Genomic DNA, 25,978 nt, shown 5'->3' with positions numbered 1-25,978 from the left:
TAGGGATGGACCAGACCAAAATTCACCTCAGATTGGTCAGTTCAGTGGCAATACTGCTCTGGAATCAGTCTACAGTACTTCAAATCAGATTCTAATCAAATTCCACAGCGATTTCACAACAAGTGGCTTTTTTGTGCTCAGTTATCACGGTTGGTATTGTCTAAGAGTTCCTATTTTATTTGGTACTATTTAATTTGTCTTGGAAAAAAGTGAATGTGATATATATTTAACCAATGATTGAAAAGATATTAAAATGGAAAATTTCATAATCATAGCAACTTTAGTATTTCAAACACATTTCCTTGCAAAAGATGACCTCTTCTAAGTATTCAGGAACATTAAAATGTGAGCAAATGGATATAGGAAATAAATTAGTCAGTAATTAACCAGTGGAAAATAATCATTTTTGCATGAAAACCAATAAAAGAGAACCAGCTGTTCATACTTTATTGCATGTAATTTTGAGACATCAATATATTTTTTTCCTGTACAAAATGTTTAATATATTCAACCTGCTGTGAGTCTTTCTAAAATTAGCATTCAGTATCTTTATACTTTGGATTGCATTACTCATTCATTTATACTCATGTTTCAAAGCTGTGTCTATTCTAGAATCTTACAGTTTTAAGTGACTATTCCAGATCATTAAGTTCATAGCTTTTACTGCTGTCGAATAATTTATGTATAGTCTCAATTGTATTTCATTGTACAGGGTCCTTTGTTCTGGGCTCTGTGTTAATAAACTTAACTTTTTGAAAAGACATTCAGAAGGTTTCAAAGAGGTGTTTCTCTTCTTTATTTTTTTATCTTTATTTTTTACAAATAAGAAAATGGTTGTTTATCTATATTGATTACATCCTGTTATCTGCTATGACCATAATCCCATTAAAACACATTCTGCCTCATATAACTTTGTCAGATGAATTCCATGTTTATTTCACAGGATGAATAATCTACTAAATTGTTTGCAAAAATTATATGAAAATGTGAGGATAGACATGTGCTTTGCCCATTATGTAATGTATGACTTTGTATTTCATCTTTTTAACATAAAGTAACTATTTGATACTTAAAGCTTATATTCCATGAAAAATATAGTAAAGAAATTATGATTGTGTTCAAAGGCATTTAAAGCACATTGGGTCTAGTAAGAAATTGATCATAAAATTTTTGAGTTGCTTAATTTGAGCACTTACCAGCCAATTAGATGATAGCATATTCATTTCTCTTTAATGATTCACTGCCATCCATAACTGATGTGCAATCCCACAAAGCCAACTGAAAAGTCAGGGGTTCATTCTATGGCCGTATCACCCTGAACATTCCAGATCTAGTCAGAAAAGTTAAGGATTCAGTCAGACAACTTTTATTCAGACTGTTTTTTTTCCAAAGATAATTTATTTGCCTTTTCTACTGTGTTGATCATTAGTGCTGGCAATTTTTGGATATAACCTAAGGCTACAACAATAGAATTATTAATTTGATAGATAACCATAACTCAGAAACAAATAGATAATCATTAAGACCAAAAGATGAATTAGTTGCCCAACTGTATTATGTACATTTTATCTCCACAAGGATTCCTGCCTAAATTTTTAAAATCAGGTTATGTACTGCTTGAAATCATAAAGAAAGGACTATTCATTGATGAACTATACAGAGCCACAAGATAACCCTATAGGAAATATATAATTATTATATAATTTAGGAGACATTTCAAAGGGAAAATATTATCAAAGGAAAGGATATCAGTGTTTGTGTGTGTGTGTGTGTGTGTGTGTGTGTGTGTGTGTGTGTGTATGAGACAGTGTGCACATTCATATAGAAAATATGTGGATAATAGAATATATCTATACATACAAAGTTTTAGTGTGGATTTAAATATACACACATATCAATATGTAAACGTATATCATCATTCCAAAATATGTTTCACTTGACTTTTGCAAGTGGCTTTTGAGACATATGTAATAAAAACGTAATTGCTTAAGAATAAAGCAGATCAAATACTCATTTCGCACTTTATTTTGTATTTGACCTTAGACAAGTTACACTTTGGTGTTTACTTTCCTCAGCTGTAAAACAATATGATGGAATTGCTGAGAGGATTAAATTTCATATTCAACATGTATAATTTACTCCAATTACTGGCATATATTAGGTTGAACCTATAAAATTGTTGGTCAAAAAATCCTCTGGACAATTTTATGTAGCTCAACTACAGAAATATTGTTAATTGTTACTATTATCAACTTTACACTGAGGAGACTTTTTGAGAATCAAAGATAATTGATAATATACAGTTTGCATAGTGCCTGGAAGAGCAGATGTTCAGTAAATATCTGTTTCCTGTTGCTGTGTCAGTTTGCTGAGAATGATGGTTTCCAGATTCATCCATGTCCCTGCAAAGGACACAGAGTCATCGTTTTTTATGGCTTCATAGTATTCCATGGTGTTGTATGTGCCTCACTTCCTTGTCCAGTCTATCATCAATGGGCATGTGAGTTGGTTCTGGGTATTTGCTATTGTAAACAGTGCTGCGATGAACATGTATGTGCATGTGTCTTTATAACAAAACGATTTATAATCCTTTGGATATATATTAATGGGATTACTGGGTCAAATGGAATTTCTATTTCTAGGTCCTTAAGGAATCACCACACTGTCTTCCACAATGGCTGAACTAATTTACACTCCCATAAACAGTATAAAAGTGTTCCTATTTCTCCATGTCCTCTCCAGCATCTGTTCTTTCTGGGTTTTTTAATGATTGCCATTCTAACTGGCATGAGATGGTATTTCAGTGTGGTTTTGATTTGCATTTCTCTGATGACCAGTGATGATGAGCATTTTTTCATATGTTTGTTGGCCTCATATATGTCTTCTTTTGTACAGTATCTGTTCCTATCCTTTGCCCACTTTTGAATGGGCTTGTTTGTTTTTTTTCTTGTTAATCTATTTTAGTTCTTTGTAGATTCCGGATATCAGCTTTTTGTCAGATGGGTAGATTGCAAAAATTTTTCCCATTCTGTTGGTTGCTAGTTAACTCTAATGATTGTTTCTTTTGCTCTGCAGAAGCTCTGGAGTTTAATTAGATCCCATTTGTCTATTTTGACTTTTGTTGCCAATGCTTTTGGTGTTTTAGTCATGAAGTCCTTGCCTGTGCCTATGTCCTGAATGGCTTTGCCTAGGTTTTCTTCCAGGGTTTTCATGGTGTTAGGTTTTATGTTTAACTCTTTAATCCATCTGGGGTTAATTTTAGTGTAAGGTGTCAGGAAGGGGTCCAGTTTCTGCTTTCTGCATATGGCTAGCCAGTTTTCCCAACACCATTTATTGAACAGGGAATCCTTTCCCCATTGCTTGTTTTTGTCAGATTTGTCAAAGATCAGATGGTTGTAGATGTGTAGCATTGCCTCCGAGACCTCTGTTCTGTTCCATTGATCTACATCTCCATTTTGGTAACAGTACATGCTATTTTGATTACTGTGACCTTGTAGTATAGTTTGAAATCAGCCTTGTAGTGTGATGCCTCCAGCTTTGTTCTTTTTGAGTAGAATTGACTTGGCTATGCAGGCTTGCTTTTGGTTCCAAATGAAGTTTAAGGTGATTCTTTCCAGTTCTGTGTAAAGGGTCATAGGTAGCTTCATGGGGATAGCACTGAATCTATAAATTACTTTGGGCAGTATAGCCATTTTCACAATATTGAGTCTTTCTAACCATGAGCATGGAATGTTTTTCCATATGTTTGTGTCCTCTCTTATTTCCTTGAGCAGTGGTTTGTAGTTGTCCTTGAAGAGGTCCTTTACATCATTTGTTAGTTGTATTCCTAGGTATTTTATTCTCTTTGTTGCAATTTTGAATGGGAGTTCATTCTTGATTTGACTCTCTTTAAGTTTGTTATTGGTGTATAGGAATGTTCGTGATTTCTGCACATTGATTTTATATCCTGAGAGTTCCCTGAAGTTGCTTATCAGTTTCAGGAGATTTGGGGCTCAGACGATGGGGTCTTCTAAATATACAATCATGACGTCTGCAAATAGAGACCATTTGACTTCCTCCTTTCCTAATTGAATACCTTTTATTTCTTTTTCTTGTCTGATTGCTCTGGCTAGAACTTCTAATAGTATGTTCAATAGGAGTGATGAGAGAGGGCATTCTTGTTTAGTGCCAGATTTCAAAGGAAATGCTTCCAGTTTTTGCCCATTCAATACAATATTGGCTGTGGGTTTGTTGTAGACAGCTTTTATTATTTTGAGACATGTTCTGCCGATACCTAGTTTATTGAGAGTTTTTAGCATAAAGGGCTGTTGAATTTTGTTGAAGGCCTTTTCTGCACCTATTGAGATAATCGTGTAGTTTTTGTCTTTGGTTCTGTTTATGTGGTGAATTATGCTTATAGATTTGTATATATTGAACCAGCCTTGCATCCCCGAGATGAAGCCTAGTTGATCATAATGGGTAAGCTTTTGGATATACTGTTGTAAGCGGTTTGCCAGTATTTTATTGAAGGTTTTTGCTTCTGTGTTCATCACGGATATTGGCCTGAAGTTTTCTTTTCTTGCCGGGATTTGGTATCAGGATGATGTTGGTCTCAGAAAATGATTTGGGAAGGATCCCCTTTTTTGGATTGTTTGGAGTAGTTTCTAAAGGAGTGGTCCCAGCTCCTCTTTCTATGTCTAGTAGAATTCAGCTGTAAACCCATCTGGACCTGGGCTTTTTTAAGTTGTATGCTATTAATTGCTGCCTCAATTTCAGTCCTTGTTACTGGTCTATTCAGGGTTTCATCTTCTTCCTGGTGTAGGCTTGGGAGGGTGTAACTGTCCAGGAATTTATCCATTTCTTCCAGGGTTACTGGTGTATGTGCATAGAGTTGTTTGTAGTAATCTCTGATGATAATTTGTATTACTGTGGAATTGGTGGTGATATCCCCTTTATCATTTTTTATTTCATCTATTTGATTCTTCTCTCCTTTCTTTTTTTATTAATCTGGCTAGTGGTCTATTTTGTTGATCTTTTCAAAAAATCAGCTCCTGGATTTATTTATTTTTTGAAGGTATTTTGTGTGTGTCTCTATCTTTTTCAGTTCTGCTCTGATTTTAGTTGTTTCTTGTCTTCTGCTAGCTTTTGAGTTTTTTGATCTTGCTCCTGTAGCTCTCTCAATTATAATGATATGGTGTTGATTTTAGATCTATCCTTGCTTCTCATGTGGACACTGCATGTTCTGACTCATGGGCGGGTGTTGAACAATGAGAACACATGGACACAGGGAGGGGAGCATCACACCCTGGGGTTTATTGGGGAGGACTAGGGAAGGGACAGCCTGGGGTAGGGAGTTGGGGAGGGATAACATGGGGAGAAATGCCAGATATAGGTGACAGGGGGATGGAGGCAGCAAACCACATTGCCGTGTATGTACCTATGAAACAATTCTGCATGTTCTGCACATGTACCCCAGAACCTTAAGTGCAATAAAATATCTCTATCTATCTATCTATCTATCTATATATAGAGAGATATAAAATCTGTTTCCATACCTTATCTTATCGCACACTTTAGATTTTTCAAATAAGACATTTATTCATTAAATTTTATAATAACCTGCCAAAAAATTGCCAGAACCTAATGAAGCCTAATGTTTGAATCAACAGCTATGGAGATTCCACCCAAATTTTAAAATAAACTTGAAGTTTGGGGGCATAGCCAGAGTTTATGTTAGAAATTGACTGAGACTTTAAATTTCTCTAGCACAAATAGGACAATTTTCTTAAAGCACTGTTTTCATCCTTACCTGCCTTTTCAAGAATCCATGATGCCTACATTAAATCTGAAGCTACCCTATAATCCAGTTATCTGATTCTTACTCTCCAGTCCCTACACAACTTCAGTCAGGTTGGTTGTCTCACTGTCTCCTGGAATTCCATTCTTAAATCATGTCTTCATCTCCATCATAACTACTTGTGGTTACTTAATTCATCTGTAGTTCTTTAAGTCTTTTTATGTTAAGTCCCATATTCTCCACTTCTTGTTGATTGGAACTCATGGTGATCACTGTCATTAACTCTATGATTACACTTACTCTTCTTACTAAAATTTGAAAACTTAATTACAATATGGTATATTGTTTTATAGGCCTTAAGAGCTTATTAATAGTGTTTTTTGAGGATATAAATTTCTTGTTCTTATCTCTTTTATATTTTGTCATTGGCTGATTGTATTTTAGTCTTACAGTGTGTGTTCAGACTCTTTAAAAAGTTGTTTGCATTTATTTGAGCTGTATTAGAAACAACTTTTAAAAAGATAATTTTTAGAATTACTAATGTCTAATTCTGAATTATATCCTCCTTAACAAAAACAAAAAAAATGCCAGTTAATACTAATTTGAGCTATAGGCTCAATGTCAAAATGAGATCTCATAATAGTAAAAAGTTGGTCAAATTATTTGGCGTTTTTGATAAACAAACCAAGTATATAATTCATTATAAGCTTAACACTTATTTTAAGCTGACTGAGTATAACTAATCTTGGAATGGTTTACTCTCACACCAAGTTTTTTTTATATCCTCTTATTAATTTGATAACTACTTCTGATATCTTTTGCCTTATAATTCAGAAGTGGCTTCTCAAGACTTGTATATTTATTTTATAAAGTCAACAGTTCAGTATTTTTGTGTATTTTTTAAGGTCACATTCATAATTTTTATTTATTAATATATTTTAATATGCTTGAAAAGAGAAGAAAAAATGGATTTTTCTCTCTAACCTAACTTCCTTTATGAGATCCATGCAGCCATCTGTCTTTTATAAAACATCACCATCATAAAGCCTTTTATGATCAAAAATAACATTCATAAAAAAGCTTTGCAAAACGGAAGTTCTCTACAATGAAAAAATAGGACAAGCGTAAATGTTGAGGTACTTTACCTCAGATAAAATATTTTTTTCTCATTTTAGGAAATAATTTTTTCTCTGTTTGTGTTGCTGTAACTATGATTTCCTAAAGTAAGAATAGAATTTTCTTGATATCTTCTGTAGAGTCAAGATGAGATTGGTTTATAATTAATATTCAGTCCTAATTAATGACTCCCTAAAAGATGTTACCCAAAATAAATTTTAACTGCATGTTCTTTTTGCAGTGACTTTGTATAAACATCACTATGTTAGTGGTAGCTTGCATTTATTGAAAATTTAATATGTTGAGCACTGTGCTAGGTGCTTTCCATGTATTATTGCTAATTTTTATAATAACCCTATAAGGTAAGCACTATCATCTTCATTTTAATAATGAACAAACTGAGTAAAAAATCAGATAACCCACATAGAGTCAGAGAACTAATAAGTAGAAGGGCTGGCTAGAATTCAAAATACGTCTGTCTGATGTATTTTTCTTTTTGAAAAATCAAAACAACAACAGCTAAAATTTATTGTATTCTTAAGTGTCCACCAATGTTCTAAGCTGATATTATCTCATTAATAGATTATATCAAATGTTATATAAACCTAATTGTTCTTTAAAATTTAGTCAAAGCGATTCTCATTTTTAGCAATATGATGGGTCATCTCATTTTCTCAAATACACCTCCTACTTGGAGCTTTGAGCTTCTTATTGTTTCATTTCCCTAAAACCTACAAAGTAGTAACAGTACATTGGTAGATTTATCACAACTCAGTGTACTCTTCATAGTTTCTAATATCTGCTATAGTCACTGTGACAAGAAAAAACGTTTTATTGAAGTCTGACTTATGTCAATCAAAATAACCAGGAGACTAGAGTATAGCCAAAATATATATTTACTAATTTAATACAGAAGTTATTTTATGGTGTTTAAGTCAGTTATCCAGAACACGTGACTGTCTAGTATCAATGTATTAGGGAAACTCACTTTGTATGTTGAAGATTTTCTTAGCATAATATGATTTAATAATTGTATTTTCTATTATTTTCTGTTATTAGCACATTTTCTGTTAAAGAATTAGTTGATTACATAATGACTCATTATTTTTAAGAAATGTATTTAAAAGGCCTGTAATGTGTTTCAGGTCATCTTTTATAGTTATGTTACTTTTACAATAAATGCTGTATTTGGAAACAAGTATATTTAACTTCACAAAGTCTCGTCCTAAAATTGGCTGTTGCAGATGTAAGGACAGGCTCTATATAAAGCATAAATCACGATTGCCTTTAACTCTGTGACCCCTTTGCCTCACATAACCTAAAGACCTGACCTCCTTTCATATTTTAATAACTAGAGCACAAAACCCATAAAAGGTTTTACTATTTGATGTCCAGAGAGCATGGGGGGTATGGACATCGTGTAAGTGTGTGTGTGTGTGTGTGTGTGTGTGTGTGTGTGTAAAGTAAAGCGATGGAGCTAAAAACCAAACTGCTAGAACTGTTATGGGGAAAAGAAAATATCATTTAGTATTACTTAATTGACTTAAATGACTGCTTAATTATTACTCAAATGACTACAAGTCATGTCAAAATTACTATCTTTTGACACTTCACTATATGTATATGCCCATTGATAAGGTATGGTATTTTATTTTCTTAAATATCTTACTTTCTGTTGCCTCCAGCCAAAGACTATTAGGAACACAAGATCTGTTAAACAAAGCTAGATTTATTAACTCATGATAATAAGTGAGACAACATACAATGAGGGACTCTGTGATCTCAGCAAAAGTGTGTCAAGAGAGGCTTGATATAGGAATTTGACTGTATAAGATGATTGTGAGAAGAGTCCAAGGAAGCATGATTTTCTTCAGGATTGGATGCCATCAGAAAATTGGAGGAGTTTTATGATTGTATATCTTAATACTTTTTTCCTAGAAGGTGGAGGGAATGGAATATACCTATATAATTAGTGTGGAAATACTCTTCATGAATGTTAGCTGAGATGAAAGGCTCTTTGTCATTCTGATGATTTGAATAGTGTTCTTGTTTTCTGATTATGACTATGGAAAGGTCTTATTTCTGCCTTGTTTTAACAAGGTCAAAAAATTACCTTGTCTAATGTTAGTTTTTAGTAAAATTGTTTAACAGAGACAATGACCTATTAATTAGAGCCAGGTTTGTATACCAGGGAACTCAACAACGTAGAGAAGAGGCCTTTGGCACATTATTTTTCAGATTTTTAATGGGTTCAGCACTAAGGTAGGATAATTTAGCTGTCTGCATGTGAAAAATACAATTCCTGCAACGGATATTGAAATATTTTTACAATAATCCAGGAGATATCCCAATAGTTTTCTTTCCCAATAATTTTTGTTATTTTTTTTTTCCTAGGGAAATAACAGGAGTCCCTTCTTGTTTATTGTATTAGTCCATTCTTATCCTGCCATAAAGAACTGCCCAAGAGTTCGTAATTTGTAAAGGAAAGAGGTTTAATTGACCCACAGTTTTGCATGGCTGGGAAGGTCTGAGGAAACTTAACAGTCATTGCAGAAGGGGAAGCACGCATATCTTAAATGATGGCAGGAGAGACAGATTGTGTCTAAAGGAGGAACTGTCAAACACCATCAGATCTCATCAGAACTCACTCACTATCATGAGAACAGTATGGGGTAAACCACTCCCATGATCCAATCACTTCCCACTAGGTCCCTCCCTCAACAACTGGGGCTTATGAAGATTAAGATTTGAGGTAAGATTTAGTTGAGACACAGAGACAAACCATATCATTGATTCATTTTCATTTCTCATGATAGAAACTTTATTTTTCTCATTTCTAGATCCAAATAAGCATTTGCTCTTGATTTCTAATATTCTCCCTCATGGAGGCAGAGAAACAGACTGATTATAAAATATTAGTGGTGTGAAAGTGGTATTTGTAAAGTAATTTAAACCCTGCTGGAACATACTTCTATGGTTCATCTCAACTCACTATCAGGTTTTCTGGAAAATGGAAAAATACATATATATATATATTGTTTTCTTCTCTTCATTAAAACTAAGGTAGCATTAATTTCAATACACTTAGTTCTGCTTCAAGCAAAATGGCTTAAGCTTATTTTAGGTAACTTTAAAAATAACACTGCTCAAACTCCGTAACAAAATGTGATTATCAATTATTTTTCTCCCCCAAATCTTCCTCAAAACATGAGATTATCATACTTGAACTAATCTGCATCAGCACTGAACTACACTGGGCCTTAAATAGAGCTTAGAGTTTATAAGGGAACATACAACATTATTTCTGTTCTCTGTAAGGAATATTGTGTTTTTACTTGGCAGAAAGGTTATGTGCTTGTGCTTTTTTTGGTTTGGAGAAGGAATGGCAATTTGCCATTGTTCTGTTTTTTATTTTTTGAAGAAGCCTTTAATAGTGCATTGAATAGAAGTAGATACATGCAGCATTCTTTTCTGGAATTGGGTTGGCTGTTTCATTGCAAACAAAATAGAAAACTAAAAATAATGAAACACTATTGCCAGAATCAAATCTTAAATCAATTTCAATAAGCATATTTGTTGGCTGAGGAACCAGATATCCATGCACATTTGAACAAAAACAGAGAACTATTTAAATAATAGCCTTCCTCAGAAGATACTGACATGTGGAATACGATGCTCTCTTGTAGTTGTTACTGGTTGTTGGATAGTAAATGGTGTTTAAAAGTTGGTGGATCATGTCAGGTAAAATGATTCTTCTAAAGAGAACACATATTTAGTTCAAATGTGTATTTTAAAGTGTGAATATCTATTTTGTACAGCTTTTGTGTTAATGGCCATGGCTTCAAACTGTTTGTAAATGGAACAATCCATGAAAAGCACGGACTAAAATATATGCACATATGATTTAAAATTTAGATGGCACAATTTATATTATTTCATCATTTCAGTTCCACCAGTAACTGAATGTGTGACTTTGTCTGCTTCATTTCACTTACTTAGGTCATCTTCCTACCACACCCTAAAGAGTTTAGGAGAAATGATTTCTAGGATAATTTCCAGTTTGTATATGATTTTAACCTGTACAATATTGAATATATTCTTACCAGACCTGTTTATTTTCTTTCAGAGTAACCAAAGCATATATTTTATACAGAATGAGATATTTTCTTAATTTGATTTGTTATCAATTAGTGTTTCCTAAGTGATTTCCAGAGCACTGTGCTAATAGCTTTGAGACCACAGACATTTATATATTATATAGGATGATAAAATGTGTTGCTAAACTCATAGATTTCATATTACAGTATAACATCAATATAAAACAATTTTATTTATTTATTTATTTATTTATTTATTTATTTATTGAGAGAGAGAGTCTCACTCTGTCACTCAAGCTGGAGTGCAGTTGCACAATCTCAGCTGATTGCAACCTCTGCCTCCTGGGTTCAAGTGATTCTCCTGCCTCAGCCTACCAAGTAGCTGTGATTACAGGCTTATACCACCACACCTGGCTAATTTTTGTAATTTTAGTAGAGACAAGGTTTCATCATGTTGGCCAGGCTGGTCTCAAATTCCTGACTACAGGTAGTCTACTCAGCATCCCACAGTGCTAGGATTACAGGTGTGAGCTACTGTGCCTGACCAAGAATATCCAATTTAAATCAGAATAGAAAAAAGCAAGTGTTTAGATATATTCTGTGAAATAATATGGGTGCTTTGAATGACCCATTGTGAGGAAGGTCATGTCAGATTGAAGTTATATGTGTATGGGGCACAAACATCACAGCAGAAATGCTGGTGCATACTACCAGTTAAGGAGGAATACACTGTCCCCTTAACTGGTAATATGTTCAGGCCTTCTTCTAAGCACTTCACAATATTTTAACTCAATTTTGGCTTTGTGTCTGTTTTACAGATGAGATAACTGAAGCAGATTCTTAGCAGTTTGCCTAAGGTTATGGAACTAGCAAACAGCAGACCAAGATTTGAGCCGACAGTCGGGTTCCAGAGTAAATATTTGATCAGCCTGCTTTCTGCTCAAATATAGTTATTAATACACACTCGATGATGTATATTTTTTAATGATGTTGATTGGTTTGATAGAAACATCTTCAGAAAGAGAAGCAGAGCTACACAATGTTTAATTCCCCTTTGTTCCTTCAATTACAAAACATCTGATGCTCAAAATCATGACACCCTTTTCTTTGACCAACAAAAATAACATGCCTCAATTATAGTCATAATTCTATAATTGCCAAATCAAAATGTCCTTTATAAATAAGAAGTGAAAGTTAAGAAAAGCAGAAAACATGAATGTTTATGTTTATTTGTGAACATCAAATATCTTGAAGAAATGGAATCCCAATTTGATATCATAGTTGTTTATTCTTACTGAAAGATAAGCTTAAAATGAGCCAGACAATATTTCAAGTGCTTTGTATTTGTAAACCCATTTGATTCTCATAACTGCCCTTTGAGATGACATAAAGTTATGACTATTATTATTATTTTACAGATGAGAAAAGCAAAGCAGAAAGATGAGTAACTTGCCCAAGTTTTCCCAGTTTGTCAGTGTTCAAAACAAGATTTGAACCCAAAGAGCCAAAGATTCTAAATTATGTCCATACTCAATACCATAAGAATGGGTTACATATTATATATATATATATATATATACATATATATATATATATACTCATTCATACATTTGCATATATATATATATATATATATATATATACAAAATATGTATACATACTAACTCAGCATTCATTCTTTCATTTCTCTAGCATTCAGTCATTCAGCAAATATCTATTGAATGCTGCTATGTGCTGAACTCTGGATTATGCCCTAGAGTTAGCAGTTAATCGAAAATGCAAAAGTGCCTGCTTTCATGGAGCTTGCATTCCAGTATATGAAAATAGATAATAAACAAATGTAAAAAAAACAGATAGTAAACAAATACGTAATTCTTACAGATTGTGAAAATTGCCAGACTGTGAAACAAAGTTAACTGCAAAGGATCAACTTTAGGTAGCATTATTGGTGAAGACATCTCTATTTTAGTCATGTTCAGACAAAGTTATAAAAGAGCTAGGAAGATAAATTTCAAGAAAATAAAAGAGACAAACGTAAAATTATATAGAACTTAAAGTTTTAGATATATTATCAAATATTAAGCTCTCAACCACTTGAGAGCTCTGTTGAGTCAGTAATGAAAAAGACTACAGTAAGTGTTAGGTTGTAGACAGGTTTGATTTTTTTGAAATTTATTACTAAAAATGAAGAGATGTGGTTTAATATTTTTTAAGAAGTGAGAATGACATGCTAGGTGGGTGATATGCCACATATCAATGGTATTTGAATTTTAAGTAGAGGAGATAAACTATTTTTGTTTATTTGAAGCTAAAAATATAAGCTGATTAATAGGCAGAGATGAAGTTAATTAGACAAAGTTACAGACCCTTGACAGTCATAATCAAGACTTTTAATTTTATGTGTAAATCATTTGGGGACAGTGTGATGTTTTGTAGAATCTGTCAGCAATTCTTTATTTAACACAACACTGCAATATAGACTCTGACTCTTGCTATCCACTCTTGTCCTCTTCCAATTGTGTGTGTGCTTTTAAAAATAATTCTGACTGTAGCAAGAATGATCTTTTAAAGGATAAATCTGACCATGTTCCTCTCCGACTTAAATCTCTTTAAAGGACTGCCATTGGTCTCAGCTTAAAATAAATGAAATCCTGAGTATGACTTATACAATCCTGTCTGACTTAACCCCAGAATTTTGCTCTTTTCCATCCATCCTCTCTCTCTCCAGGGCTATCATTCCTCTCCAGAAACACACACACACACACACACACACACACACACACACACACACACCCCTTGCTTCAACTAGTTAATTTCTTCTAATTAATTAATATCGTTCTCATCAACTATTAGCATGTATAGAGCAGGCTTCTGTCTGCTTTTCTCACCTTTACATTCCCAGCACCTATTATGGTTTCTGGCATGGGCATATCATAGGAGCTCAATAATAACTTATTTAATAAACAACTAAATTAATTCTGTTAGGTATTGTTGGAAATGCTAATACAGTACAATATACATAAGCTATACGTAGAACATGAACCAATACATAAAACAATTCAATACAATAAAACACTAAATACTAAATATTATGGTGACAATTTCTAGGCTAGCAAGGTTGCCAAAAACAAAGGTGTGGGGTAGGAAATGTACATGGCAAATACAAAGGACCCAGGAAATTTCAGCTGGATAGAGCAGACATCTTGTATTAGGAATTGGTCAGAATTAAAGTAATGATCTTGCTTTATCTAAGATGACAAATTTAATCTGTAGGCCACAAAAATCCACTGTAAATTGATAATAGGGAAATGACAGCAAAAAAATGATATTCCAAACCACGTTTATCTATAAATCTGGGAGACAATGTGTCTTAATTTTATACTGGAACTTGGTTCAAATCCTGGCTGTGTGAATTGGGCAAATAATTCAACCGTTATGAAATTTAGTTTCTTTTTTGATAACATGAGTATATATACATATATATACAGATGTAGCATTTTAATGATTAATGAAATAGGTATATAAAGGAATTTTCAAAGTCCTTTGTACACAGTGGATTCTAGGTAAATACTGCTTTGATTCTCTTCCACCACTTCACTGGATGTAAGAAGGGTTATACCAGGGAGACACTGAAGATAAGGAACATACTACAGGTCAACTTAATAACACCGGTGTATTAGTTTCCTAGGGCTGCTGAAACAAAGTACCACAAACTGATGGCTAAACCAACAGAACTTTATTCTTTCTCAGTTCTGGAGGATAGAAGTCTGAAATCAGCACATGGTCTCCCTGAAAGCTCTAGGTTAGGATCCTTCCTTGCCTCATCCTGGCTTCTGGTGGTAGTCAGCTATCTTTGGCATTCCTTAGCTTATAGATGAATCACTACAGTGTGTGCCTTCATCATCATGTGGCCATCTTCCTTGTGTATCCATCTCTGTGTCTCTTTTCATTTTATAAGGAAACTAGTCATACGGAATTAAGGGTACTCCCTAATTCAGAATAACTTTAACTAAGTACAACTGCAACAATCATATTTCAAATAATGTTTTTAGGTTCCAGGAAAGGCATGAATTTTAGGTGAAACTATTTAACCCAGTACAGTAGGTATGAAGTGGCAGGAATCTAGACTGAGATGTTGGCAGCAAGATTGGAGAGACGTTGAACAAATCATAGAGTTATGTTAAACAACATACTAGTAGAGATTGATGAAGATTGAAAACAGAATTGTTGCAAGCTGCTTATGATTTAACCTTTTGTAGTGGTTGGTCTTCACAAGTCAAAAGAGAAACAGATGAAAAGAGTTTTTTGTGTTTTTTTTTTTTTTTCATTATTCCTTTCTCTTTTACTTTTTATTCAAAATTACATTGTTCCACCCTGAAAAGCATTTTAGCCAGATCTTGCCTATATTTTAATGTTTAGCATTCTCTGACACTTAATTGTTTTTATTTCATCCCCACTGGCAATTTTAAAGTTGTGAGTCATCTTAGGGAAGACCGTTGAGAGGCTGTTTCCCTCCTGAAGAAACCTGCGTTCTGTCAGTTATTAGCAAATGTTCGTTGAATTGTAAGTTTAGTGACAAGAGCTAATTGCTGGACAGTGAAAAAGGTACATAAACAAGTAGCCTCTGTCATGTAACTTAAAGTCGAAATAGGGACCCAATGAATAAACATGCAAATAAATGGAAAATAACATTTTGAACAAGTCGTGTTAACATGTGCCACAAAAAATGTTCTGTGATTAGAAAATAACTGCGAAGGGTGGAAAAGGGAGCAGTGAGGAGAGATGTTTAGCCTGGTGATAAAGAATTGGGAATTGACACACGAAGTCAGAATTGTAGCTAAAAGAATCAATGAAATCACTTAGTAAGAAGAATGTAGAACACTTATTCAAAGGTAAGTTTGTTCAGAATTCAAATTTGTAAAATTGATAAAAATAGAGTTGTTCTTATTGAAGTAGAGTTGGAAGGCAAGGACATTACATCTCAGACCCTCTGTGGCCTCACCATGATCCCTTAGCTTCTAGAACACATTTTATAAAATGGAGAGCCATAGGAAAGAACAGAGAATAAGATATTAGCTCACAGTACCCACGTAGTCTTGAAAAAATAACATAATATCTCTGAGCGTTATAGTCTTCTTTAGTAAAACTTTACAGTCTTTGGTCTTTTAAATCTTGCAACTGAGTTATCTAGGTCATTCTCAGCATATTCCACAGATGACAATAGTTATAGATTCCACGTTAAAAAAGGTGTTTCTTATTTAAAATAATAAAACAATTTAGGATTAGCATGCAGGTTAAAATAACTTCTCAGGGAAGCACAAGTGAAATAATACAGATATGAGTATCTCTATGTTTCTCTAGTTTATGAGTTGATCTCTATTCTATGGAAGATTTTAGACAAAATCTTCTCTAAGGCGTAGATTCAGAAAGATTTCCTTGTATAGGGCTCCTCCTGTATTCTCCCTTTTCTCTTACAGTTTTGGGATTTCTTACAATTACTTTTTACCTTTATCACTGTACCCTCTTTAAAGAACAAGTTCAGGAAAACAATGTTCAAAGTTCCCATTTACTCTCCACTAAGCATTTTATCAAAAATCCATGTTATATTTTCTACCCTGGGATTCTTTCCCAGCAAATCTTTCTTTTCTAGTAGTAACCCTTCTGTACAGTGGTGTTTTACTTGCAAATTAACATCCATGCACAGCAAGTGCTTGATAAGTGTGTTAAACTACTGGAAGGAAGATGTTTTAAGTGACAGATAACAATTTGCAGAAGAAAATTAAAATACATTCTTCATGTTTTATAACTCTATAGCTAGATTTTGAAAATTTTTCCTTTTCTCTTTGTCCTTAGTAACCTGAATGTTTATTAGCCAATTCTCTTATAAATAGCTTTCTGTTAGATGATGATGAATCAGTGACTTTAGGCCTTGCTCAGGTTTTTGTTCAAGTTTTCTCCTCCATCTGAAATGGTCTTCTGATCACGATTACTCTTTAGAATTGGGAAAATTTTACTTCTTTAAAGTATATTACTTTCATTTCCTCTTATAGGAGGCTTCCTGACCTATTCTAGTTGATGCCATAATTTTTTTTTTTTTTTGCAATAAGAGCAATGTTGAATGGGCTTTGAAAGTAGAGGATATACAATTCAGTTTTTGGCTATGTCCTGTACTAATTGCATGGTATTGTATAAACTACTGTGTCTTTTGAGTCTCATTCTATGTATTGGCGCATTGAGTACAGTGAGAACTTCTAAGTTTAAGTAGTAAAAATAGACATATTAAACAATTTGCCTCAGCTGTTATAATAGAATAAAACATACATCCTGAATGAATACTAGTATAGTACATTTTTAGAAGACATTAAAAGAAAAAAAAGATTTCAATCAACAAATGATCTTGTTGTAGATTTTAGATATCATTTAGGGGTAGCAGGCCGATGCTTGGATTCATAGAAAATCTGTCATGGTGGCCTTCCAATTATGCCAAATGCCAATCTAATCCAATGAGATGACCTGTTCAAGTGATATAATAATTAGAAACATGACATTCAACAAAAAATAATCTCAATTATATTATAGTAGCATGGTGAGATAAGGCTCTGGAGCCAGACTACCTAGTTTCTACCCTCAGTTCTGTCACATTATCGCTGTGTGATTTGGGCAAATTCTTAACTCCCTTTATCAGTTTTCTTTTTTAAATAATGGCGACAATTATAGAAATAGTTACATAAATTAAATAATAAAATATTTTTTTCTGAGGATTGAGTTAAGTATTTGTAATACTGCCTGGAATCAAGTAAGTACTGAGTATTTGTTTGCAATTATTGCTGTATGCTATGCATTTGCTAAGTGCAGGGGATTCAGTGATGAGTGTTGGGGAAGACAGGCATTGAGCAAGTAAACAAACGTGAATACCTAATTCCACATTGTGATCGTGCAAAGGAGGTAAAAAACAAGATGTTTTGAACCACATAATAATAAGGACTAGAATAAGGATAAGAAATAAGGAATAAAAAGATAAGCATCGTTACCGTGGTAAAATATTTTGTAATGGTGTAGTATATTTTAAAAAGTAAAGATGTAATTAAAACTTGATAAATTATGTAATTTATTTTTATTATTTTTAAATAACCATCAGTAATTTTCTTTTTTGCATATGTGAATACATGTAGCTGTTCAGAAAAGGAATAAACACATTGTTTATTTTTATAGCCTATCAGCTAAGGGTGTGCCAACCTCCACCACCTGTACCCAATGCTGAAATTTTGACAGAAGATGATGAATTTGAAATAGGTAAAGCCTGTTGAATTATTTTCAAAGAAAACATACTGCTGGCAGAACATTTTGCTTAAAAAGAAACCAAAATAAAGAATGTTAGAAACCTGTCTTGAGACCTCCATTCCCTATGTTGATAGAGATTTATTCAGAATTTTTAAGAAGGAAGAGGAGTGAAAAGAGGAAAGGGAATATTAGACAAGAAAAAATAATTTTGCTTTTCTGGAATGTACAATTAGAAAAAGTGTCAAAATTTGAAACCTTTAACTATATTGTGCTGGTTCCTTCTAAACCATTATTTTGCTGCCTTCTGACATTATAATTCTAACTTTTGTTCTTTGAATTCCGGACTATGCCTGACTTGGCAGAATGAATGGGTTGCAGGGCATATTAGAAGACTATTTTATTTCCATACCTTGGAAAATGCTTAGTCAATTCTACTCAACTCAATAATAAAGGTGCTTTATATCTGAGTTGGAAATACAACCCAAATGATTAATACCATACAGTTTGAAAAAAATGATATAAGAAGACATCTTAATGTTGCCATAATAAACTTTTATTAATTATTATTATATTGATTTTGATTAAGACACATATAGAAACTAACAGTGACTGATGTAACTTTAATTTTACTAGAAAACTAATAAATAGAAGGCCTTTTAACTAGTTGCTATATTTTTATTTAATATCTCACCTATATAAACTAAATTATTTCCTTATGATTATTGCTTATATCCAGCTGGTATGCACCAGTACAGAAAGACTGGCAGTTCACTTTTGACTTCATTTCTGATGGCTCAATGTCTATTATCTTGTCTTTTTTTTTCAATATTTTGAATATAACTCCTACTTATACCTAATACCTATGTAATACCTATATAATATAACTCCTATTTATACCTAATATATACCTGTAACTCCTACTGATTTTTAAATATTTTGAATATAACTCCTACTTATACCTAATAACATTTTTATAATGATTGAAAATGGCTAAAGGAGAAATTATTCTCTTATAATTGAAATATTTGTTTATTTTTATCATCATCTTGTTGCTTATATGAAGCCTACCCTCTGTTTTTTTTAATAGGTGATATTATTAGGTATCAGTGTCTTCCAGGATTTACTTTAGTTGGTAATGCAATTCTGACATGCAGATTAGGAGAACGACTGCAGATGGATGGAGCACCTCCAGTTTGTCAAGGTATTCATTCTTATGATTATTTATTTCTTAAATATTTGCTTTATGTTTAACTTAATATAGGTAAGATTGAGAAAAATCTATTCATATAAATATAAAATATTTAACTGGAAACAATGTTATAAGTTATATAACTCGTATGTGATATTTCACTTAGAAATAGTCCGCTGTTTATCAGATTTAACTTTAAACATCTTTGATTCTTCCAATGTTAAATTTTTCTGGTCTAGCATGAAGTCAATTCAATTTACTGAAATTATTTTGATTTTAGGGGTTGGAATGGAGGTAGAGAGAAAGGGAAATCACTTTAAATAAAGGCTTCAATGTTGATTGGTTTTACTTAGAAAGAGCATCTGATCTAAATACTAGACTCATTAAACTTTATTGAATACTTGTTACACAATGAGGATCTGAGGAAAAAGAACCAACAAACAAGCAGAGTAACAAAAAATAAATTTTAAGTGGCCCTTATTGTGAAAGCATCATGGAAAGGGGATATGGCAATTGCACAGGTGATAGCAGTATAGTGGTTGGGGAAAGAGACCAGGAAGCTGTAGATTCATGTAAGTTTTACCTGCTTGTGGGGCAGGGAAAGCTTAATGGAAGCAGCCTTCCCTGAGTCATGAGACAATGCCAGATGACAATGAGACTTATTCTGATAGAAGAAAGATTGAGAGAATTGTGATCTAAGGGGCAGATATACATGCAGAGATAGAGACGTGAAAGACAACAAGACATGGACTTCAAGGAATTCACTATGCTACAAGAGCAAGGCAAAGATAGTCCTTGAATGCTGTGCTAAGCTCTCATGTTCAAAAAACATGTATTATTCATTTGTGTAGTCCCTGGGCCCAGAACAGTGCCTAACATACGATAATCATAAATGTTGATTAAGTTGAATACAATTGAGTTGTACTTTATTATTCTTCCTAGCTTTATTTTGGATTGCTTCCTCCTTTGGGATTCATTCCTGAAAATATTGAAAATCTGTTTCATGTGCAGTATCTTAACTGCTATAACAAGCCTACAATAACTTCTGATTATTATTCTAAACATACTATAATTAAAAGCATTACAAGAAGATAAAAGGTTTGTAGGAGGCTTTGATGGTAGCAAAAAGAAAAGCAGGAAAGCAGGTTTTGGGGTATAAATCAGAGCCAGTGTGAGAATTTCTCATGGTCTTAATGCTATTTGAACATCTTGAAGTTGGTTGGGAATTCTGAAGTCTGTCTCTTATATATTCCAGACATTTATATGCCATTCATTCGGCTTTTTCCATCATGTAAGACTACTCTCTAGACCTTTAGAATTATGTAGGTTTCATATTCAGATATTTAGATAAGCAAATAGAGAAGAAAGGGGCTCAACCTTGGAGGGGTTACACATTGGAAAAAAAGTTGGGGAGACACAGGAGGTGTAAATGAGCAATTACATAATAACATTTCTGTATTTCCCCAATATAAACTGCATTGTGCGCACTTGGAGAGCAAGCTTCTTGTTTTTAAATCTGAATCCCAACTCAATAAACTTCTTAAAATTAAATGTAACAATTCAGATATTTTACATTTTTTTGGTCTAGATATTGCTAGATGTTTCACAACTTTTTATCTCTCAGACTTTCAGTGTTTTATTTCCCAAACTGGAGTTTCCTGTAGATTAGTAATTGAACTTACTCTGTCTACTGTGGAGAATACAGAAAAGACAGTAAATTTTTGTCTCCTGATAACACTCCATATACTAGCTAATACAGTCAATAAATCATCCTTTAGAATGAGTTTATGTAAAGTCTCTATATTAATTATTTGAGCAGACATTGAAGCCAAAAAGCTGACTACATTTTTGTTTAATTGAGTTTATTCCACAAGTTTGCTAAAATAGTCATTTGCTTGGAATTGGCTAGAATTAATCTACATAGTCTTTAGTACATTTAAATTTTTTTTGACTTTTCTTCAAAAAGAAGCAGTATCATTTTTGTTCTCTGTTTTTCTTTAGATGCTCTGTAGTTCTCTATGTTCTACTTAAAATGTGAAAAATAATTCCAAATATGGTTTTTTGTAAAGAGTTTGTTGTAAATGAAATCTAATGGATGTTTACATTTTTTTTGTTTGTTTTTTGTTTTTTGTTTTTTGTTTAAAAACATTGGCTCGCGGGGCGTGGTGGCTCAAGCCTGTAATCCCAGCACTTTGGGAGGCCTAGGCGGGTGGATCACGAGGTCAAGAGATCGAGACCATCCTGGTCAACATGGTGAAACCCCGTCTCTACTAAAAATACAAAAAATTAGCTGGGCATGGTGGTGCGTGCCTGTAATCCCAGCTACTCAGGAGGCTAAGGCAGGAGAATTGCCTGAACCCAGGAGGCAGAGGCTGCGGTGAGCCGAGATCGCGCCATTGCACTCCAGCCTGGGTAACAAGAGCGAAACTCCGCCTCAAAAAAAAAAAAAAAAAAAAAAAAAAAAAAAAAAATGGCTCCAACTGAATCTTGGAGACTTTGAGCACTTTAAAATTTCTGGGCATCAATTTTATCATATGTACAATGGGGATAAAAAGTATACACATTTTTTAAAAGTTGTGATAAGGGAGATAATGTACCAATGGTGTTCAACAGTGCCTAACATATAGTTAAAATCAACAAATATTTACTGTTATTCTTGGTGGTTGTCAGGCTTGTTATATGTTAGACAGTGTGAGTATAGGTCAATTTGCGTATTTGTAGTAAAGTATATCAGATCATATCATTTATTTTAATATGTTAATGCCAAATATTTACTATTTTTTGTCTTTAACTTATATATTCCATATCATTTCCAATCTTTATTCAATTTATATGTATTTTTAATTTTTTGAAAATCAGTGTCAGAGTTCTCTTTCTAAATGGAGAATAAATAACCTAATACCATTTATTCATTTTTTAAACTCAAAATTATATTCATGAAGGAAAATTCTAGGTTGAAGTAAAAGAAACTGAAATAATATCCAAAAAAATAGAAAGCAGCTCTTAGCTTTAGCTATACTGTATTTTAAACTCTATCTTATAGTCAATTTTCAAAAAAGCCATGTATTAGTTCTGGCCAGTGTTAGTTTTCAAGAAGTTTTTTCTTTTCAAGTTATTAACATGTTTATAGAGCAATCATATGCTGTCATAATCCACTATGTTACTTACTCTTTTCTATCTCCATACTTGTTGGAGACTTTATAACTTAAAATATTTAATTGTCCTTGTACCCTGTACACAATGAATATAGAAGCTCTTCACCTATTCATTATATTCCAGCAACTACATTAGTAGTTTTCAATCCTAACTAATTCAAATAAACATTGAAAAAGAATTATTCTTCTTAAAGTGCTGCTCTAATTATTTTGAGAAACAGTGCTATTTAACTCCAAAATGGAAGTTAAAGTATAGTAGTTAAATTAGGAAATGGCACGGGATGTATTTCTAACTAACCACATAATCAAAAATTATCTAGTTTACCCATTCCTTCAGTTGCCTAAATGTTCTCAGTAAAACACTCAAAAGGTAGTCCAGTCTAAGTTTAAAACTTGTTAGCAATTATGTTCATAAGACATTTTACTATAGCCATTACACTGTTCTGATAAATAGAATGTTATTCCTTATATTGAAGTAAATCCTGTTTGGTACAAATTGGTTTACTTCTGCACAATGGACCATACTAAATAATTCCAATACTCTTTCCACACCACAGAACTTAAAAAAAAATTTTAAGAGACTAAAATGTCATCATTTGATTAAAAAGGTCTTGATCAACTTAGTCATACTCTCCATTCTAAATCCAAATTTAAGTGAGTGTTCATAATTTTGGTCTGATACATAATGCAATTGATGCCAAAAAAACTGAAATTTGCTGTATTTTGCAGTATGTTAGCCCACAATTATGTTGTTTTGTCAATACATAACAGTATGTTTTTGTTTTGTCAACTACATGTTTTGCCAATATATAACAAATTTTCCATGTTTTTATAAGTGTATGTGTATATACATATATATGTATGTATATACACATATATGATTTTAATGCAGAAGTATTATTATTAAATAAAATGAGTTTGTGCTTTGGGCTACATTTATGGCCTGGAGATAGTGTAAAGAACTGAAAGGCAATTGGTGACTCAGAATTGTGTTAAATCCTCGTGGTAAACATATTCCTGAGATGAGAAAACACTTTACCTGAAATGAATGCTTTGAGAGAGGGCAGTTTTCTATCTGGCCCCACACACCTAAATGAGTAGAAGGTTTAAGAGAGAAGAAAGTGAGTGAAAAAGTAAGGAAAGAAGAGGCAAGGCAAAGACATAGATAACAGAGGCAAAGGAAGAAGAACATAAGATTAGGAAAGGTTGAGGAAAATGTGGAGAAAGAGGAGGAATTAAATGGCTTATATTTTATTTATGTATTTATTTATGTCCAGAAAGCAGTGCATCTTCCATGTAATAAAAGATAAATCAATACTGTAAATTTTTGGGTTATTCCTCCAATTTTTTGAATGGTAAGTTTAATACAACTTGTCTCTTTTAACAAATAATTCAATGCATCATCCTTATAGTTATTGAACATGAAAGCACAAAACTCAGTATCTAAAATGCAGTTTTTACTGAGGCTCTAAAAGACTAACACTATTTAATGACATTTTTCTTTTACAGTGCTCTGTCCTGCCAGTGAATTACGGCTAGATTCTACTGGAGTCATATTGAGTCCTGGATATCCTGACAGTTACCCAAATCTTCAAATGTGTGCATGGAGCATTTCAGTGGAAAAGGGTTATAATATCACCATGTTTGTAGAATTCTTCCAGACGGAAAAGGAATTTGATGTTCTTCAGGTGTTTGATGGTAACCAAGGGTTATATTTATTGGATATTCGTCAATTAAGTTTAAATGTTCTAATTATACATGTAAACTTTCAGTATAAACAACTGCTTGTGTGTTTATCTTGCAGGCATTATTAGAAGTATCAACATTAAATTTACTCCTACACCATTTGAAAATTACAGTTAGCTCCATTATTATTTTACAAATTGTATGTCATTTAGCTATAGAAGTAAAATGCCTGAGACAAACATTTTTTCTTTTCGGTTATTGTTAATGAGGTAGATTGGCTGTGAAGCAATTTAACCATATTTAATGTTATTCTAAAGATATAAAATATTGAAGATAAATGAAAATATAATTAGTCAGTTGTATCTAAATTGTTTTATTTTCTTTCCGAAGGACCAAATATTCAAAGTCCAGTACTTATTTCCCTCAGTGGAGATTATTCATCTGCTTTTAATATAACAAGCAATGGTCATGAAGTATTTCTTCAGTGGTCAGCAGATCATGGCAATAACAAAAAAGGCTTTCGGATAAGATATATAGGTATGTAAACTTTATAACTCAAGGACAGATCTCCCTGGCTCTTCAGTATAGTTATTATTATGGAAGGAGACACTATTCAATTAGGCATGAATTCAAATCACAGCACATCCCTTATATGATTTTATAAAACATTAAAAGCACTTAGGATATTTATGGCTTACAAAAATCAGTTATAAATTAAATTGTAATTTTTAATACTTTTTACACATGGATTTGTTTTCCTTGAACTGACAAAAAATATTAACAATGTTGCTCAATCATGTGTTATCTGATCTACTTAGTAACTCCTTTAAATGACAAGTTTAAACAAAGGAGAAACATACAGTGGTCAAAATCTTTGTTTTAATTTTTTTTTTTTTTTTTTTTTTTTTTTTAGACAGAGTTTCACTCTTGTCTTGTCACCCAGGCTGGAGTGCAATGGCACGATCTTGGCTCACCACAACCTCCGCCTCCTGGGTTCAGGCAATTCTCCTGCCTTAGCCTCCTGAGTAGCTGGGATTACAGGCATGTGCCACCATGCCCAGCTAATTTTTTGTATTTTTAGTAGAGACGGGGTTTCACTATGTTGACCGGGATGGTCTCGATCTCTTGACCTCGTGATCCACCCGCCTCGGCCTCCCAAAGTGCTGGGATTACAGGCTTGAGCCACCGCGCCCGGCCTGTTTTAATTTTTATCCATCTATTTGTGATACTTGCTAAGATATCTTAAGTATCAAAAGAGAGAATGATAAACACATTATTTACAAACCTTCGGTTTTTTTAAACAGTAAACATTGTGTCATTACTGCTTTTGCTTGAGTGATATTTAGAAAGTCGTGGGCTGGAAATTCTTTTTAATACCAAGATGACATAGATTTTTCTGTATGTCTTCTTGCTTATAAGGTCTACTCATACTGAAATAATCATTTTCTTGTTGAGTAAATGTACATAAATAGTCCTCCATTATGTGAAGGTTATGTTCCTTTTCTTTACTGCCATTCTATATCATGTCAGGGGCCATGGATATGTGCTCAGTAGTAGAATATCTCAGAATCAGTCAGCTGTCTCTTTCTATACAGTGTTCAGAGCATGTCTCCCAAACCATGTGTCATTGATAATCAGTTCAACAGAAAATTTTGCTTTTATAAATGTTTTATAAACA

At 33.0% G+C, this 25,978-nt stretch overlaps 1 protein-coding gene across 8 annotated transcripts in view; it reads left to right on the top strand.

The window, feature by feature from the left end:
- Nucleotides 1–25,978, top strand: part of CSMD3 (CUB and Sushi multiple domains 3) — a 1,243,168-nt gene that overhangs the window by 1,122,577 nt on the left and 94,613 nt on the right. For all 8 annotated transcript variants that reach the window (XM_039464529.2, XM_074387065.1, XM_074387064.1 and 5 more), the window contains 5 exons: nt 4–149; nt 18,202–18,282; nt 19,358–19,471; nt 24,124–24,312; nt 24,691–24,837. In XM_039464529.2, coding sequence (XP_039320463.1) covers nt 4–149; nt 18,202–18,282; nt 19,358–19,471; nt 24,124–24,312; nt 24,691–24,837 — 677 coding nt within the window. The remainder of the gene's footprint in view (nt 1–3; nt 150–18,201; nt 18,283–19,357; nt 19,472–24,123; nt 24,313–24,690; nt 24,838–25,978) is intronic.

Source organism: Saimiri boliviensis, chromosome 15 (assembly GCF_048565385.1).
Source record: "Saimiri boliviensis isolate mSaiBol1 chromosome 15, mSaiBol1.pri, whole genome shotgun sequence".
NCBI lineage: Eukaryota > Metazoa > Chordata > Mammalia > Primates > Cebidae > Saimiri > Saimiri boliviensis.
Note: the sequence above shows the minus strand (reverse complement) of the source record. Positions and strands in the feature narration are given on the sequence as shown.